We start from the raw sequence: 13103 nt of genomic DNA on the forward strand, positions 1-13103 counted from the left end.
CAAATATTTGTTTTCTTTGAAATCTGTCATACTTCATATGCCAAAGCGCCCGGTTTTATTCACGTGTATCCTCCTTGATCTAATATTTTGCATGTTTAGTATGATATGGTGGCCTCATTCCTGATGATGATCCTTGTATGGTCTGGATATGAGATTTAAAAAACAGTGTCTACAGTTCACTGGTACATGTCCAGTTGTTAAAACAGCTCATCCTTGAAGAACTGATAGGGTAAATTCTCAGTCCATTGACAACAACAATCTTAGCATGCCTTGGAACAAGAATCCAAAACTCTTTTGGATTCAAATAGAGGAGTTTGGTATGTGCATGGGGTTTTAAAATGACATTTAATCACGTCTAGAAATCACACACACAGAAAAAAAAACAATGGTGACTCGTGCATGCTCTCTCACCCCAACTCCTACACCACCTCCTCACACACACACACACACACACACACACACACACACACACGCACACACACACACACACACACACACACACACACACGCACGCACACGCACACACACACACACACACACACACAGGGAGACGGTAGCAGTGTAAGTGACATCAGTTTTACATTGTCAAAATTCAGAGCAGGATTGAGTGCTGAATCACTGCTGCATCAAGGCAGAAATCGCCTTCCTGTAGTTTTCAGTCAAACCATGATAGAAAACGATCTGAGTATCAAACCAATCAGTTTCAAAGAGATATCCCTTGAAAAGAAGTGGAAGACGTAAGAGAACCGTGCTCAGTTCTAAACAAAATAAAATATGTAGCAACCGTCATTGACTACCTTCACGGTAACAAAAAAAAACCTGGATGGACAAGCAAGTCACTGTCAGACTTTGACAAAAAAGGGAGAACAGAACCTTAAAGCGAAAATAATTTGAATCCACAAGTTGATATTTGCTGTTTAAAATTTTAAGTGTTTGTGGCTTAAAAAACTTTTTAACCACCAAATAAGACATAGAATAAAGTCTTTATGGCTTGCGATACAGTATCTTCATTTATCTATATTTGAGTAACTTTTTGCTGCTTATCTCCCCCCCCCCTCTCTCTCTCTCTCTCTCTCTCTCTCTCTCTCTCTCTCTCTTGTCTGTGTTTCTCTATACTGGTCCAAAATCAACATACTACAGTTTGTTAAGTAAGTGAAACGGAACGTGTAATGGAAATATAAATTGTCATTTTATTTCTGGGCATCTTCAGTTTCTGCAGCATTACAGATTCTGACAGGTCTAGGTAGAAGAAATACTTGATTATTCATGATATCAAGCAGATTTAATGAAGAAATATGTTACATTCTATGTCCCTCCAAAATGTACTCTTTTACAATACTCTGTGTGTGTGTGTGTGTGTGTGTGTGTGTGTGTGTGTGTGTGTGTGTGTATGTGTGTGTGTGTGTCTGTCTGTCTGTGTCTCTGTGTGTATGTGTGTGTGTGTGAGTGTGTGTGTGTGATTTCAGCATGTGGCACTGGCTACTCGTCTGAAAGCGGAGCATGTAGTAAGTATTCAATTTTGTGCAAAATAGTTATGCATTGTGAGTATAGGCTGCTCCTGTTCAAATATAAGATAATGTTCTATTTATTATGCACACCTTTGTTAGTGTGCTTCCTATAGTAAAATTAAACATTTCGAAGTATGTTACTTGTTTTTTTCGCAAAAGATTTTCTATGCAAGAGTGGATCCCAGTAATCATTTTGATACAAATTTCAGCCTTGTAGTTCTTTCTGAATAAATAATGGCGAAATTGTGTGATTTCAGTAAGTTTTTGCATATGTACCAAACTTGCTTTTGAGATGTTTTGGAATAGGACATAGGACAATAAACAATTTGCGTAATATTTACATTCTGAAAGAAAGGGTTCATATGTTGTATACGTTATCGAAAATGTGTGATTACGTTTTGCATATGTACCAAATTTGCTTTATAGATGTTTTTGACTCAGGACAGTAATTATTTGCATATCTGGATTCTCAAAACAAAAAAAAAGAGTTGCTTTGTTACATACCTATTTGAAGTCTGTTGTTTTTATACATTGCATGTAGAAAATAAGCGAATTAGTGATTCTCAAAGTGTGGCACACCTGGTTGTCCAAGTGTTTTCTGTGTGTCAATGTTTTAGGTCATTTGTTAAAAGAAAACATGTCTCCGAACATTGTGTTTCATTTGCACATATATAGATCGAAATTAATGCAATCAGTGTTTTCTGTACCTCATAGTACATCTCTTCCCTTTGGTGCCAAACAGGCATGATTTAGATATCATTGTGATCAGAGCAGAGGGTTCTGTATGACTAGAAAATAAACTAATACAAAGTTGTTTTTCAGGTGGTTGGACTGCCTAATCTATTCCCTCATAGCTAACACAGTGACACAACAATCCCATTCCAAAACTATTGATTTTTCTGTCATATCATTATTTTTTATTCCTAGTTATCTTTGCCAGATAAGAGACAGAGAGAAATGGGGTGAGTGAGAGGAAAATAAACTTGTGACTTTAAAACCGCCTTTATGTCTGCAGAAAAGAAAGTGGTTAAGACGTGAAGTAACATGATTATGTGCAAGCCCACCTCTCTACAAATGTCAGTGGACCCAAACAGGCAGAAAAATGATCAACGTTTCTGCTGACATTTTTTATATCTTTCATGCACAGAAGAGAAGCACTTGTGACAGTCAGTATCATTTGTGTGCAGAAAAGGTAGCGGGTCAGACGTGCAGCGCTGCGAGTGAGTGCCTCAGCGTGTTTACATGTGCTGATGTCAGTGGCACCGTCAAGTGCACGTGCGACACGTCCACTGGGTACGCTGCTCCAACTGATGGAGACACTACCTGTGGTAAGTTTCCAACTGCGCGTGTGTGTGTGTGTGTGTGTGTGTGTGTGTGTGTGTGTGTGAGTGTGCATGTGTGTGTATGTGTGTGTGCACGCGCACGCGTGTGTGTGTGTGTGTGTGTGTGTGTGTGTGTGTGTGTGTGTGTGTGTGCGAGTGTATCTGTGTGTGTGCTTGTGTGTATGTGTGGGTGTGGGTGTGGGGGTGCATCTGTGTTATAGAGTGCAGAAAACAATCTCTAATGCAAAAGATGTCACTTCGTTCCTGAGGTACGTCGATCTGCTATTGATATTGTTTATGTCAAACGTGCTCCATACTAAAGTAGACATTCATTGAGTTTGCTGTCCGGACGTTCTTCTATGCATGCATCCAAGTCAGTTGATACTGCAAATATTTGTTTTCTTTGAAATCTGTCATACTTCATATGCCAAAGCGCCCGGTTTTATTCACGTGTATCCTCCTTGATCTAATATTTTGCATGTTTAGTATGATATGGTGGCCTCATTCCTGATGATGATCCTTGTATGGTCTGGGTATGAGATTTAAAAAACAGTGTCTACAGTTCACTGGTACATGTCCAGTTGTTAAAACAGCTCATCCTTGAAGAACTGATAGGGTAAATTCTCAGTCCATTGACAACAACAATCTTAGCATGCCTTGGAACAAGAATCCAAAACTCTTTTGGATTCAAATAGAGGAGTTTGGTATGTGCATGGGGTTTTAAAATGACATTTAATCACGTCTAGAAATCACACACACAGAAAAAAAAACAATGGTGACTCGTGCATGCTCTCTCACCCCAACTCCTACACCACCTCCTCACACACACACACACACACACACACACACACACACACACACACACACGCACACACACACACACACACACACACACACACACACACACACACACACACACACAGGGAGACGGTAGCAGTGTAAGTGACATCAGTTTTACATTGTCAAAATTCAGAGCAGGATTGAGTGCTGAATCACTGCTGCATCAAGGCAGAAATCGCCTTCCTGTAGTTTTCAGTCAAACCATGATAGAAAACGATCTGAGTATCAAACCAATCAGTTTCAAAGAGACATCCCTTGAAAAGAAGTGGAAGACGTAAGAGAACCGTGCTCAGTTCTAAACAAAATAAAATATGTAGCAACCGTCATTGACTACCTTCACGGTAACAAAAAAAAACCTGGATGGACAAGCAAGTCACTGTCAGACTTTGACAAAAAAGGGAGAACAGAACCTTAAAGCGAAAATAATTTGAATCCACAAGTTGATATTTGCTGTTTAAAATTTTAAGTGTTTGTGGCTTAAAAAACTTTTTAACCACCAAATAAGACATAGAATAAAGTCTTTATGGCTTGCGATACAGTATCTTCATTTATCTATATTTGAGTAACTTTTTGCTGCTTATCTCCCCCCCCCCCCTCTCTCTCTCTCTCTCTCTCTCTCTCTCTTGTCTGTGTTTCTCTATACTGGTCCAAAATCAACATACTACAGTTTGTTAAGTAAGTGAAACGGAACGTGTAATGGAAATATAAATTGTCATTTTATTTCTGGGCATCTTCAGTTTCTGCAGCATTACAGATTCTGACAGGTCTAGGTAGAAGAAATACTTGATTATTCATGATATCAAGCAGATTTAATGAAGAAATATGTTACATTCTATGTCCCTCCAAAATGTACTCTTTTACAATACTCTGTGTGTGTGTGTGTGTGTGTGTGTGTGTGTGTGTGTGTGTGTGTGTGTGTGTGTCTGTCTGTCTGTGTCTCTGTGTGTATGTGTGTGTGTGTGAGTGTGTGTGTGTGATTTCAGCATGTGGCACTGGCTACTCGTCTGAAAGCGGAGCATGTAGTAAGTATTCAATTTTGTGCAAAATAGTTATGCATTGTGAGTATAGGCTGCTCCTGTTCAAATATAAGATAATGTTCTATTTATTATGCACACCTTTGTTAGTGTGCTTTCTATAGTAAAATTAAACATTTCGAAGTATGTTACTTGTTTTTTTCGCAAAAGATTTTCTATGCAAGAGTGGATCCCAGTAATCATTTTGATACAAATTTCAGCCTTGTAGTTCTTTCTGAATAAATAATGGCGAAATTGTGTGATTTCAGTAAGTTTTTGCATATGTACCAAACTTGCTTTTGAGATGTTTTGGAATAGGACATAGGACAATAAACAATTTGCGTAATATTTACATTCTGAAAGAAAGGGTTCATATGTTGTATACGTTATCGAAAATGTATGATTACGTTTTGCATATGTACCAAATTTGCTTTATAGATGTTTTTGACTCAGGACAGTAATTATTTGCATATCTGGATTCTCAAAACAAAAAAAAAGAGTTGCTTTGTTACATACCTATTTGAAGTCTGTTGTTTTTATACATTGCATGTAGAAAATAAGCGAATTAGTGATTCTCAAAGTGTGGCACACCTGGTTGTCCAAGTGTTTTCTGTGTGTCAATGTTTTAGGTCATTTGTTAAAAGAAAACATGTCTCCGAACATTGTGTTTCATTTGCACATATATAGATCGAAATTAATGCAATCAGTGTTTTCTGTACCTCATAGTACATCTCTTCCCTTTGGTGCCAAACAGGCATGATTTAGATATCATTGTGATCAGAGCAGAGGGTTCTGTATGACTAGAAAATAAACTAATACAAAGTTGTTTTTCAGGTGGTTGGACTGCCTAATCTATTCCCTCATAGCTAACACAGTGACACAACAATCCCATTCCAAAACTATTGATTTTTCTGTCATATCATTATTTTTTATTCCTAGTTATCTTTGCCAGATAAGAGACAGAGAGAAATGGGGTGAGTGAGAGGAAAATAAACTTGTGACTTTAAAACCGCCTTTATGTCTGCAGAAAAGAAAGTGGTTAAGACGTGAAGTAACATGATTATGTGCAAGCCCACCTCTCTACAAATGTCAGTGGACCCAAACAGGCAGAAAAATGATGAACGTTTCTGCTGACATTTTTATATCTTTCATGCACAGAAGAGAAGCACTTGTGACAGTCAGTATCATTTGTGTGCAGAAAAGGTAGCGGGTCAGACGTGCAGCGCTGCGAGTGAGTGCCTCAGCGTGTTTACATGTGCTGATGTCAGTGGCACCGTCAAGTGCACGTGCGACACGTCCACTGGGTACGCTGCTCCAAGTGATGGAGCCACTACCTGTGGTAAGTTTCCAACTGTGTGTCTTTCAGTGTGTGTGTGTGTGTGTGTGTCTTTCAGTGTGTGTGTGGGGCGGGGGAGCGGGGGGGGTCAGGCGTGCACCTCTGTGAGTGAGTGCCTCATGACGGGTATGATGTGTGCTGATGTTAGTGAAACCGACAAATGCACGTGCGACACGACCGGTGGGTTCGCTGCTGGATCTGATTGAGACATGACCTGCATTAAGTTTCTCAGTGGGCGCGCAGGTGTGCTTGTTTGTGTGTGTGTGCGTGTCTGTCTATCTGCCTGTCTGTCTGTGTATGTGTATTGGTTTAGAGACTGTTTAAAAAATGCAACGTTTCATAAGTACGTAATAAGCTAATTTCTGTGACAAAATGAAAAATTGTAGATGAAATCTAATGCTGGCGCATTGCATGTGTCCGGAATGAATAAAAAAAAAAAAAACAACTATTACAACAGGGCAACCGGACAATTCAACAACGATTTGAGAATTGAGAATAGAAAAGAGAATGTACGTAAACAATATTGTAAGAATTATAGCAACAGTCTAAAATGGCACATGCATGAATATACTAAATTGCCACATATGAGAAGAAGTTAAAGCTCCTCAATCTTCTGTAATAATTTGCTCCCTCATTTACTTATCCATACTTCCCTTTGCCCCTTCTTGCACCCCTCCCACCACTTTTTTCAACCTTCCCTGCACAGTCATATATACATGTTACTGTGGAATAGCACACATGCATGTACACACATGCAAAGCATGACTGGGTGACTCTAAATAAGTTACAATTGAACGCAGACAAAACCGAAGCAATGATCATAGAACTAAACAAAAACTCTCTTCCATCACAGCTGACAAAATCAAACTTGGCAGTACATCCATCCCTCTTTCCAGTTCAGTCAGGAACCTCGGCGTTGTCCTTGACAACACACTGTCCATGCAAAAATTTATCAGTCAGACATGTCAATCCTGCTACTGTCAATTGCGACGCATCAGTTCCATTCGGAAATATCTGTCCACAGACGCAACATCTATACTTGTCGTTTCTCTCATTCTCTCTCGCCTTGACTACTGTAACTCCCTATTGTTTGGTTTGCCTGCTTCATCCATTCAGTCCCTTTAGCGCATACAAAACTCTGCTGTCCGACTCGTGCTCAGAAAGAAAAGATCTGAGCACATCAGTCCTCTTTTGCAACATCTCCATTGGCTCCCTGTCTCAAACAGAATAAAGTATAAGATCAGCACTCTGTGTTATAAAAGTATTCACAAATCTGCCCCTTTCTATCTTTGTGGCTGCCTTCACCTCTACACTCATCCCGCTCTCCACGATCGGCTTCGGATCCACTCTGTTTACGCATACCTAGATTCAAACACTCCACTGTTGGGCCCCGTTCTTTCTCTGTCTCTGGATCTTGTATTTGGAATGAACTTCCTCTTTCGCTTCGTCAGGTCTCCGCACTCAGCTCTTTCAAGTCTGGCCTTAAAACCCACCTCTTCACAAGATAGCCTCCCTCCCCAACCTCTTCTTTGTCTTCAGTTTCTTCAGTTTTAGAGTTATGCATGCGTGTGAATGACTGGTGTGAAAGCGCTCAGATTTGTCTCTGCACAAGATTCAGCGCTATATAAATACTATCATTATTATTATTGTTATTATTATTATTATTACAAGCACACAGACATACATACATACGCACTCACAAACATTCATTTACACACACATTCGTGTACATACACATGCACACACACAAACATGCATCACACACACACACACACACACACACACACACACACACACACACACACACACACACACACACACACACTTGCAAAACTCCTCATGTACTCTTATCCACGTACGTCGCAACAATATTTTTCTTGGCACTCAAACAACTTGATTAGTTAAAATTCGTGTTTCTTTTTCTTTAACTCCGTGTCTGTGCATAAGTGGGCAGGGCACGCGCGTGCGTGTGTGTGTTTTTCTTTCTGTGTCTGTATCTGAGTTTGTTTATCGATGTGTGTGAGGGATGGAGAGACTGAAAAAGGGAAGATTATAAATATACATGCAACACAAATCATTCATAATAGGTAGGAAAACAATAGTTATGAACAGAAATTACCAAATAAAGCAGGAGCTTGGTTTTAAGACCAGACATGGAAGAGCTGAGTGCAGAGTGAAAGTTCAGTTCAGTTCAGTTCAGTAACTCAAGGAGGCATTACTGCGTTTGGACAAATCCATACACGCTACACCAAATCTGCTATGCAGATGCCTGACCAGCAACGTAACCCAGCGCGCTTAGTCAGGCCTTCATGGAAAATAAAACGAATTAAAATGAAATAGAATAACGAAAATACAATGATTGAAAATAAATTTAATAAGATACATAAACAAATAAATAAAGAAGTCATTGAATTAATGAATTAATCGATAATCGATTTGAATTAGAAAATAAATTAAAAGAAATAAGATTAGGAAGAAATTAAAAAAAAGTAAATAGCGAATAGATAAAGAAACAAAATGTAGAAAAAAAAGAATATGGATACCAATAATGACAATATTAATGAATAAATAAATAAATAAATAAATGAATACACGCTGAACTCACACACACACACACACAGCGAAAGAGAGTGCTCACCCCAAATTTACGTGAGGCCCAGAGACAGAGAAAGAGCGATGTCCAACTGTGGAGTGTTGAAACACTATGGGAACGCAGAAATTGAGTGGATCTGAAGCTGAAGGGCTGTAGAGGCGAAGACAGTCACAGAGATCGCAAGGGACAGATTAAATTTGTTTGTTTATGTATTTTCAACAGTGTGTGCTCAGCTGGTACTTTATTCTCTCTCAGACAGGGAGCCAACGGAGCTCATTTGAGAGACGAGCCTGATGTGTTCAGATTTTTTCTTTCTTTGGGCGAGTTTCTTTCTTTGGGCAGTATACACATTGTGTGTGTGTGTGTGTGTGTGTCAGCGTATCTGTTTACGTGTGTGTGTGTGTGTATCTGTGTATCTGTTTACGTGTGTGTGTGTGTGTGTGTGTGTGTGTGTGTGTGTGTGTGTCAGTGCGTGTGCCATTTCCATTCAATCAGAGACCGATGTATAATCTTTGCAGCTGACGGCTAACGGCTCGCTCACAATACTAGCAGCCTTGTGATGTAAACGAGCGTTAAGTGCTATTATTCAATTTCCACATTGCAACGTAAGTGCTATTAATCAATTTCCACATTGCAACGTAAGTGGTATTATTCGATTTCCACATTGCAACGTAAGTGATATTATTCGATTTCCACATTGCAACGTAAGTGCTATTAATCAATTTCCACATTGCAACGTAAGTGGTATTATTCAATTTCCATATTGCAACGCAATTGCTATTATTCATTTTCCACATTGCAACGTAAGTGCTAGTGTGCAATTTCCACATTGCAACGTAAGTGCTGTTACGCAATCTCCACATTGCAACGAAGTCTGTGTTTTTTGTGTTTTTTTGCAGCGTGTGATTCGGACCATACAGCGCAGGACAGCGCGTGTGGTGAGTGGCTTTTTTTGGTTATGTTGCTTTATTTTCATTGGAGTTTGTACACGGCAAAGTTGTTTTGTATGCAGAAGGAGCCATCTTTGGCAACGCTTTGGAGAAAGAAGAGCTTTTTGTTTTCATTTTAACTTCCTTCGAGAGTTGATGTTTAGAGACATACAGCGTGCACACACACACACACACACACACACACACACACACACACACACGCACGCACGCACGCACGCACACACACACACACACACACACACACACACACACACACACACACACACACACACACACACACACACACATTCACATAAATCATATGAATCCAATTTCTCAACTTCCAAAAACGAGAATGGACTTTATGTACTATTGCTTGCTGATGGTGGTGTATTGTTTTTTGGTGGTGGTAGTTTGTTTTAGTTGGTTGTTTTTGGTTCTGGTGTCTTTTTAGTTTGGGTGTTTTGTTGTGTGGTTAACAATACTTTTTCATCATATGAAAGTTAATGGTAGATCCACTTAATGAAGTTATTCTTGTAATATACTCTTCCATTTTATTCCTCATTTTTGAATGAGTTGTGTTCTGAAAAAAAAAAAAACCAGTATCAAGCGCCTTCTATCTAGAATTCTCTTTCGTTGTCCTCGTTCAAAACAAACTCTGCTTTTATCTTCCGCTTACCCACCCCAATATACCTTCTGCTACTGAAATCATCATGTAGGGGTGTGTGTGTGTGTGTGTGTGTGTGTGTGTGTGTGTGTGTGTGTGTGTGTGTGTCTGTGGGTGGGCGTTCGTGTGTGAAAGAGCGCGCACGCGTGTGTGTGTGTGTGTGTGTGTGTGAGTGTGTGTGTGTGTGTGTGTGTGTGTGTGTGTGTGTGTGTGTGTGTGTGTGTGTGTGCAAGCGTATGTATGCGAGCGTGTATGTGCGAGTGTAGGGCATTTGTGTGTGTGTGTGTGTGTGTGTGTGTGTGTGTGTGTGTGATTATTCACATCTGCAATTTGTAGTATTGGCTCTGTGTATATCATATACACATATATATATGCCGTTGTTTTCAGGCGCAAAAGTATGTTATTATGCACTAGTGTACATGTATTGTTTTATGTGAGGTGTTTAGAGCCCATTCAGTGGCCATTTAACTACTTCTTATATATATGTATATGCACTCTACGTTCTGCAAGCGAAATGTTTACACCTTTAATTTTGATTCTGTAAACTTTCTCTACAGGTTGTGTTACTCTCCCCAGAGCGAGCACACGAGGCGTCTTCATGACCGTTAGTGAAAGGTTTAAGGGTTTTCAAAACTGAAAAGAAGAAGAAAAAAAAGAAGAAGAAGATAAGACACAGGACTTTATAACTGTTGTGATATTACATTTCATGCACACGCACGCTGTCATGCCCCAAAGATGCAAATGTATCCTTTTCTATGATTCTTTTTTTCCTCTTCTGTTTGCCCCCTTGCACTTGCTCAGTGCTCAAAGTGGGTAAAGCCTGCAGCTCCACGACTAAAGACTGTGTGTTTGGGGCCATGTGCGACAAGGCGACATCCACTTGCCTTTGTGACACCAGCCTACGGTACCAGGCCGGCACCACAGGAGACATATCCTGCTGTAAGTCACCCAGGTTCTGTAGAATAGCAAGCATGCTGGTGTTTGTTGCGTGTGGGGGGGATTGGGTGGGGTGGGGGCGGGGCGGGGCGTTTATGTGTGTGTGTGTTTGTGTTGTGTGTGGGGGGGGGAAGGGGGGGAGTGCTTGTGTGTGAGTGACTGAGTTCTTTATGTGTGTGTGTGTGTGTTTGTGGTGTGTGTGTGTGTGTGTGTGTGGCAAATAAGGAGAGACAGAGGAACAAGAGACAGAGGACAGTAAAGAAACAGAGAAATGAGCCCAAAGTAGAAGTTAACAAAGTGGAATAGTGTCGTTCACTACCTCTTTCCTTTTGACTGATAGGTTGATAGATAGATACATAGATGGATTTATGGATAGACATCATTATTGTAACATTGAGGAAGTAACATGCATATGATTATATGTATTCTCTCTCTCTCTCTCTCTCTCTCTCTCTCTCTCTCTCTCTCTCTCTCTCTCGTCATGTTTTTGCAGCATGCGCAGCAACTGCCGTGGCCATGACGATCGATGGGAAGACATACTGCGGTGAGAGATTCTCTGTCAGATTTGTTTCTGCTATGTGTAAAATTGGAGTGATTCCCTGTCATAGAACAGTTGAGGCTCTTATCCTCCTTACTTGCAATCATAGACATAGACATAATAGCCCAGTTCACTCCTGTGTCATGTATGTGTATGTCCTATGCTTTCGCCACTGCCCCCAAGGCAAAGAATCGTGCAGAAAATACTCACTGGAGTGACTTGGTCTCCACAGTTGTTAAAACCGAGTGGTTAAAGCTTTGGACTTTCAACCTGAGGGTCCCGGGTTCGAATCCCCGTAACGGCGCCTGGTGGGTAAAGGGTGGAGATTTTTTCTAATCTCCAATAATTATGTGCAGACCTCTTAGTGCTTGAACCCCCTTCGTCTGTATACGCACGCAGAACATCAAATACGCACGTTAAAGATCGTGTAACCCATGTCAGCGTTATGTAAACAAGAACATACCCAGCATGCAACCTCCCCCCCCCCCCCTCCAAAAAAGAACAACAAACAAACAAAACAAAAACAAAACAAAAAAACGGAGTATGACTGCCAAAATGGAGGGGTAAATAAACGAAACAGACATACAAGTAACGTTTTACATGTCTGCCTAAGTGTGTATGTGTGCGTGCCTGAAATCTGATTGAACGACACAGGAAACGAATGATGAGCGCCCAATGGCAGCCGTCAGTCAGCTCTACCCAGGCAGGCAGCCTGTTGTGTAAATGACCCCGTGTTTGTAAAGCGCTCTGAGCTTGGTGTCCGACCGAGGACAGGCGCTATCTAAGTATTCACATCATCCATTCATTCATTCATTCATTACCTTCTGCTGTTTAATATTTCTGATTTCTTATTCGTTCAGTGCTTTCGTGATTTCTTCTCCTATTTTCTCAATCCACATACCTGCCAGGCAAACACCGAGCACAATGCAAAGCAGATGTCATTCCTTTACAACTGCTTATATATATATATATATATATATATATATATATATATATATATATGTATATTATATGTGTGAGTGTGTGTGTGTGTGTGCGTGTGTGTGTGTGTGTCAGTCGCATTTCTTAGTTTCCTATTTGATATCTTGCTCACCGACATTTTTTTTTCTTTTTTAGTGAACATCATACCATTTAAATTCATATTTCAGATTTTTAAAAATTCACATATGTTCCCCATAAGAATAAAGCTTTGAAAACAATTAACGGGTTTCATGCACCATATTTTAGTAAGCAGACCCCAAACCTTCGATATTATGTTAAGGATCTGTGACAAGCGTTTGCAAGATTATATTACGACTGTGATGATGATGATGATGATGATAATGGTGATAATGATGGCGATGATGATGATGATGATAATATTCCGCGATGATGATGATGATGATGCTTAAGATAAGATTAATGTTATAATGAAGAAGCCT

The 13103-nt window shown here is 40.1% G+C and overlaps 1 protein-coding gene across 1 annotated transcript in view; it reads left to right on the forward strand.

Annotated features, from left to right (window-relative positions):
- LOC143301030 (uncharacterized) overlaps nucleotides 1-12867 on the forward strand; it is a 44652-nt gene extending 31785 nt beyond the window's left edge. Inside the window, exons 16-23 of the mRNA XM_076615031.1 lie at nucleotides 1467-1505; nucleotides 2696-2836; nucleotides 4654-4692; nucleotides 5882-6022; nucleotides 9512-9550; nucleotides 11010-11147; nucleotides 11638-11688; nucleotides 12863-12867. Of these exons, the coding sequence (XP_076471146.1) occupies nucleotides 1467-1505; nucleotides 2696-2836; nucleotides 4654-4692; nucleotides 5882-6022; nucleotides 9512-9550; nucleotides 11010-11147; nucleotides 11638-11688; nucleotides 12863-12867 (593 nt within the window). The remainder of the gene's footprint in view (nucleotides 1-1466; nucleotides 1506-2695; nucleotides 2837-4653; nucleotides 4693-5881; nucleotides 6023-9511; nucleotides 9551-11009; nucleotides 11148-11637; nucleotides 11689-12862) is intronic.
- The last annotated feature ends 236 nt before the right edge of the window (nucleotides 12868-13103 follow it).

Source organism: Babylonia areolata, chromosome 27 (genome assembly GCF_041734735.1).
Source record: "Babylonia areolata isolate BAREFJ2019XMU chromosome 27, ASM4173473v1, whole genome shotgun sequence".
NCBI lineage: Eukaryota > Metazoa > Mollusca > Gastropoda > Neogastropoda > Buccinidae > Babylonia > Babylonia areolata.